The sequence below is a fragment of the Homarus americanus genome, unplaced genomic scaffold (assembly GCF_018991925.1).
Source record: "Homarus americanus isolate GMGI-L3 unplaced genomic scaffold, GMGI_Hamer_2.0 scaffold34360, whole genome shotgun sequence".
Taxonomy (NCBI): Eukaryota; Metazoa; Arthropoda; class Malacostraca; order Decapoda; family Nephropidae; genus Homarus; species Homarus americanus.
The window spans coordinates 11,933,985-11,940,717 of record NW_024739403.1 but is presented as its reverse complement, the minus strand read 5'-3'; the positions used below and the strand labels follow the sequence as shown (position 1 = coordinate 11,940,717).

Below are 6,733 nucleotides of genomic sequence, written 5' to 3'. Positions count from 1 at the left end.
CGTTGCTGGAGGTTCCCATTAAGTGCTTTATTTTCTGCCAGAACTGTTTCGGTTTATGGCAGTTTCCTTCCGTTTCTGAAATCAGCTTCTGCCAGTTCCTGTTGTATGCTTCTTTTGAGATGTTTATTAACTGTTCGTGTAACATGTTGTATATCCTTCTGCGTTCTGGTGTCCATCCTTGCTGTGTGATTAGTTTAATTAGGTTGCTAAATTGTGTCTGTATGATTCTTGATTGGTGTGAGTATTGAGGGTGTGGTAATGCTCGGTGAGTGGTCTTGGGCATGTTGTGTTCCATGGCCTGGCTAACGTGCTCGTACCATGTGTCCAGTGATCGGTCTATTAGAGAAGTATGCCTGTTGTGTAATTGTATGGGTTGCGGGTTATTTAAGTCTTGTTTGAAGTTTTCCCAGTTAGCCCGGTTATAGTTGAATCTTAGCCTGGCCGGATCTGTGTTGGGGCTGTGGAGAGTGTGGCTATGATAGGGAGATGATCACCCCTAACACTGTGTGCGTGGGGTTCGGTCCGGTGTGCCGTTTGTGGCGTGTTCAGGACCCGGCCTACTGCGTTGTTGGTATGGTGTCCTAGTATGCGGTGTCTAGCGTTGAGATCACCGATCGATCGATCGATGGGTGAAGTAAGTATGAAGAGATCTTGATGCTGGTGCGTAGATTGGTGGTGCGGGAACTGGACTTGAAGAATGATGGTGGAATTTGGAGGGACTTGGGGTTTTTGGATAGTGCAAGAAGAAAAGCGATGAAATTGGAAAATAGTAGTAGAATGCTAGGTCTTGGGGCTCAACCCACGTGCTTCTGTTTTCTCGTGTTTGTGTTTCAGCTAATTTTCGTCTTAGGTGTTATATTTCTGTCAGGTGTTTGTATGTTTAGCAACTATTGCAATTTTATGCCTTACTGTACATTTTCGGGTCTTGTGTCCTAGCCTATGGTGGGGAGTCTAGGGCAGGTACTTGTGTTTCTGCTGAGAACATCCCGTCTTTTTATGATCTAATGTTGTACAGTAAGTGGTAGGGCTGCCAAGGTTGTCACTGGGGTAACGTTGCAGCAAGTGAATAAATTCAACATTTTTATAAGTACATAATTATTATCTTGGGCTTAAGAATTAAAGAAAAGAACTCCATATTTTTTTATATTTATGGTATCTGATGACGTGTCTTTATCTCAACTGATGACTTCTGTCTTTATGGCAACTGATGACGTTTTTATGGTCAACTGATGATATCTGTGGCAACTGATGGCGCTATCTATGGCAACTGATGGCGCTATCTATGGCAACTGTTGACGTGTTTATGGCAACTGCTGACGTCTCTATGGCACAAGATGAGGGGCTGACGTCTGGTATCTTGACCATCTTAGCTAGAAAAAAATAAATATAATTTTAGGTCATTTTATAAATAGAATCCTTATTTAAAGCTAACTTAAAGTTAACTGTAATGACAAGGAAAGGAGGCGGAGTAGCATTCTATGTCAAGGATAATCTGAAGTGTGAAATAAATAAGGAACCTATATCTTGTGCTTGTGAGACCTCACTTGGATTACGCAGTTCAATTCTGGTCACCGTATTACAGAATGGATATAGAATCCTTGGAAAGAATTCAGAGGAGAATGACAACACTAATCCCGGGCATTAGGAACCTTGAGTACAGAGACAGCTTAAAGCATCTTAATTTGCACTCCCTCGAGAGACGTAGAGTCAGGGGCGATATGATAGAAGTGTAAAAAGTCAGGGCTGAACAAAGGGGACATTACAAAAGTTCTCAAACCATCCAACCAGGAGCGAACTTGTAACAATGGTTTCAAATTAGACAAATTTAGATTTAGGCTTGTAATAGGCAAACATTGGTTTGGAAATAGAGTAGTGGACGAGTGGAACAAGTTATCAAATATCATCATTAACTGGAATACGCTGGATAGCTTCAAACATAGGTTGGATGGATATATGAGCAATATAGGGGTTGGGTGTAAATGGGACTGTCCAGTATGGGCCAATAGGCCCACTGCAATTTCCTCCATTCTTATGTTCTTATGTTCTTATAATAACAACAACAATAACAGCAACAATAACCACATAAATAACAACAATAACAACAGCAATGACAATAACAAAAACATGAACACTAAACTACTAACTATATGATTATGTCTTCCAAGATGACCTGTACCCTGACATGACCTTGAACTGACCTTTGTACCCTGACATGACCATGAACTGACCTTTGTGCCCTGACATGACCAAGAACTGACCTTTGTGCTCTGACATGACCAAGAACTGACCTTTGTGCTCTGGCTGCCAATTGAGCTGCCTTGATCTTGAGTAATTCCCATTCACGTACACTCTTGCCCATATAGTGCCAGATGAACACTGACACTTCCCTGTTCATATTGATCTGTTGGAAAGTACAATAGGTATTTAGTGCCTGTCTGTCTGTCTCTCTCTCTCTCTCTCTCTCTCTCTCTCTCTCTCTCTCTCTCTCTCTCTCTCTCTGTCTCTCTTTAAGTTTGGGTATTTTTTCACTCACCTGATAAGCTTGGCAGTGGTTATCACAGCTGTGTGTATCGTGAACTTGGGTGCAGACATCATTAATATTAGTCACTTGATCAGTCACCTGTTGCGACAAAATAAATTGAATAAATTATCTTTATAAATCACCCCTTAAAACACTCATTAAGTGACCGTTTTCTCTGGATGTGTCATAATTGTGAAAGGAGATAATTGTACTGTTAATAATCCAATAATCGTACTGTTAAATAATCCAATAATCGTACTGTTAAATAATCCAATAACCGCACTGTTAAATCATTCAATAATCGTACTGTTAAATTATCCAATAACCGCACTGTTAAATAATCCAATAATCGTACTGTTAAATAATCCAATAATCGTACTGTTAAATAATCCTTATTTTAAGTACAGAAGTAGGGTGATAACTATACTCACCGTCCAAGTGTCATAGTATCTGCCTTCATCATACTCACACAGCATCTATAGAAAGGTTGGAGCATTATTAACTGGTACTATTAGTTAACTTAAGTGGTTATATTAGTTAACTTGTATTTTAAGCAGTTTGTTGTGTATAAAGTGATTCAATAATGACTTATTTTAAGTTTGGGTTCGATAAGTTAATTTTAGGTTAGGTTAAGTTAGGTTAGTTAAAATGATGCTAGGTTAGGTTAAGTATAGGTTAAGTTAAGTTATAACATAAGAACATAAGAAAATAAGGAGTCTGCAATAGGCTGGTTGGACTGTGCATGGCAGCTCCTGTCGAGAGTTACTACCACTCCATGAATCTATCTAGCCTCCTTTTAAAACTTTCCAGGTTAGGCTAAGTTGAATTAGCTTAAATTATGCTAGGTTAGGTTAAGATTAGATTAAATTATGTTAGATTGAGTTAGGTAAAGCTTGGAGGCAGTTAACATATTGTTGAACTTAAATTTAACATTGAAGGACATTTCTAAAATGTTAAAACACCATAAAACACCATGTAGTGATTGTTTATCAGACCACAAATTACAGCCCAGAGAAGAACAGGACATATAGCAGTGACCGGAAGCGCAGGTGTGTACACCCTCGTAAGTTGACCCACCCTTAGTGATGAAAGTGAGATTAAGACCTGACCCAAGTCACGGTCACTTTGAACCAGAGTTCTCACTGCCGGGTCGTTAGCTTAACCGGCGACATGACAGTGTTACTCAAAAACCTACCCTCCAGCGGGTACACCTGTTACACCACCTTTGTAACAAGTGGAAACTCCTATAGAAGATATAGGAAGAATTTATAGTGTTATGAACCCCTCCACCCAGCACTACGAACCACGCCATCTATTTTCTTGATCTACCTACCCAGCACCACGAGCAACGCCATCTAGGGACGAGACAGGAGTATGACTCGTCTTAGTTACCACTCCGGGGTTTCCCTTCTCCATATCCTGGTTGTTGCGTCACTTCCTCCAAGTCTTCTTTATGAGCTCCAATTCGAGGAGAGAGCACTACACTCTGGGAAGTGACCACAGGATCACCTATCCTGGAAACCTACGGCACAGTGACTACCTACCGTCTTCTACAATACTCAGCCTTACTCGTCAGCCATCTCAGCTCCTCACTTAAGTATTTGTAATCTTGTATTGCCTCTCCCACCTCCACCTTGCTTCACGATTGTTTTATGTTGTATTAATATGTATATACTGTTAATGTTTAAGTTAAGTTTGGTTAAGGGTAATTTATAGGAAGCTGATTATTTTGTTAAGGAATTCATGGTACTTCATTATACACAACGAAAGCTCTCATCCTTTGTCTACCCTTTTATAGTCCGATTGTCTTTGTTTTTTTTGGTGTTGTTACCTGTTGGGATCTGGGTAGACGTATAACTATATTCTAAATCCCCAACTCGTAACAATAGGTTGTAGGATTGTAAAGTGAGGAAGTTTGGTAGAGTGGCCGAATAGGTATTTAATCGTTAATATATGTTCTAAGGGAGAAAGCCTCGAAACACCAATTCTAAGTACAGCTATTTATCAGTTAACTCAATGGCATGGACACATTAATAGATCAATATATTTACGTTACTAGACAATGACTCTCGAACATGAAATGGATACACTTCCCACCGTAAACACATGAAATGGATACACTTCCCACCGTAAACACATGAAATGGATACACTTCCCACCGTAAACACATGAAATGGATACACTTCCCACCGTAAGTCCATGAAATGGGATCACTCTGACCTGAGGGAGGCCCAGTGGCTGGGGGATGTTTGCGGCAACTGCTAATAAGAGTGTTATTCTAAAATGGATTAGTGCGTTGTTACAGGACTGGAAACAGCGAGTGAGCAATAACGGCACTAAATCCGATTGGAGTAACGTCAACAGTGGAGTACCCCAAGGCTCAGTACTTGAACCATTATTATTTATAATATACATAAGCAATATAAATATCGGCGTAGACAGCTACATAAGTAAATTTGCCGAGGACACTAATATAGAGTGTATAATTTAATTTGACGAGGACTCGGCAAAACTACAGGAAGATCTAAGCAAATTTTTCCAATGGTCTGAAAAATGGCAGATGACATTTAATGTGGACAAACGCAAAGTACTTAGTTCAGGCATGGGTGGCCAAAACGCTGCTCGCGAGCCGCCTGTGGATCTTTGACACTTAATGTGGCTCGTGAAAATATTTAGGGTGAAGTCCTTTTGCTTCATGACCAATATAAAATGTACAGGTAATTAAACAAAAATGTTCGAGCTTAGTGTATATAAAGTGAGAGGCCACTGGATTAAAACATAAGTTAAATATTCAAGGTTAGTATAAATATTTAAGAATTTAAATCATAATTTTAATGCTAGAATTTAGTCAGGTGTCGTTTATCATTGCTGAGTCAGGTCGGGGATTACGGAGGAAAGTCGGAGGGAGGTGGCAGGGCAGGGGGCCCAGCCTCACGTCGTGACCTGACACATAAGAACATAAGAAAATAAGGAGTCTGCAATAGGCCGGTTGGCCTGTTCATGGCAGCTCCTGTCGAGAGTTACTACCATGAATCTATCTAGCCTCCTTTTAAAACTTTCCAGCGTTCCAGCACTTACTACAAAGTTGCTAAGCTTGTTCCACTCGTCCACCATCCTATTTGTGAAGCAGTTCTTTCCTATCTCCCTCCTAAACCTAAACTTATCCAACTTAAATCCGTTGCTACGAGTCCTATCTTGCTCAGTTATTGTAAGAACTTTGTCTATATATCCTTTATTGATTCCTTTTACCCACTTAAATACTTCTATCATATCTCCCCGCACTCTTCGTCTTTCTACGGAATACAAGTTTAGTTTCTTTCACCTATATTGATATGGAATGTTTCTAAGTCCCTGAATAATTTTCATCATTGTTCGCTGCACCGACTCCAGTGAATTGATATCCATTCTATAATAAGGGCACCACAAATGAACTGCATAATCGAGGTGCGGCCTGACTAACGCAAGATATAGGTGCAATAAGACCTCTGCATTCTTATTACTTACACTTCTAGATATAAAACCTAATACTCTGTTTACCTTATTTCGAACATTAACGCACTGTTTTCTAGGCCGTAGGTCCGGGCTTACAAGTACCCCTAAGCGTCTTTCACAAGTCGACTTCTCTAGGTTGATGTTGTTAAGTCTGTATACATTGACAGTATTTGTTCTTCCAATATTAAGTACGCTGCACTTGCTGGTGTTGAATTTCATTTGTCATTTTTCGGACCACAACTGCAGTTTATTTAAATCCTCCTGTAGAGCATTTGCATCCTGCCCTGAATTAATCTGCCTCCCTATTTTGGTGTCATCCGCAAACTTGCTTATGTCACTGCTGATCCCAGTATCTAGATCGTTTATGTGGATTATGAACAAGGGTGGGCCCAGTACTGACTCCTGGGGAACCCCACTGGTTACAAAGCCACACTCAGATTTAACACCATCTATGCTGACCTTCTGTGTTCTATCGGTGAGCCATGATTTTATCCAATTTAAGACTTTCCCCTCGATACCATGAGCCTTAACTTTTCTCAGAAGCCTCTGATGCGGTACGCTATCAAATGCTTCGCTAAAGTCTAAGTAAAAAACATTGTAACTTTCGTCATTATCTACTACCCCGAAGACTTTCCTGAAAAACGTCAGCAGGTTTGTTAGACAAGATTTTCCCTTTGTAAACCCATGTTGAGAGTCGTAGATTAATTTGTTTTTCTGTAA

The 6,733-nt window shown here is 40.1% G+C and overlaps 1 protein-coding gene across 1 annotated transcript in view; it reads right to left on the bottom strand.

The window, feature by feature from the left end:
• Window positions 1-1,134: 1,134 nt before the first annotated feature.
• The window catches only part of LOC121874651, a 34,046-nt gene continuing 28,447 nt past the window's right edge, over window positions 1,135-6,733 (bottom strand). The window contains exons 6-9 of the mRNA XM_042378881.1: window positions 2,953-2,997; window positions 2,534-2,620; window positions 2,289-2,401; window positions 1,135-1,370 (exon numbers count right to left, since the gene is read on the bottom strand). Of these exons, the coding sequence (XP_042234815.1) occupies window positions 1,367-1,370; window positions 2,289-2,401; window positions 2,534-2,620; window positions 2,953-2,997 (249 nt within the window). The 3' untranslated portion in view covers window positions 1,135-1,366. The remainder of the gene's footprint in view (window positions 1,371-2,288; window positions 2,402-2,533; window positions 2,621-2,952; window positions 2,998-6,733) is intronic.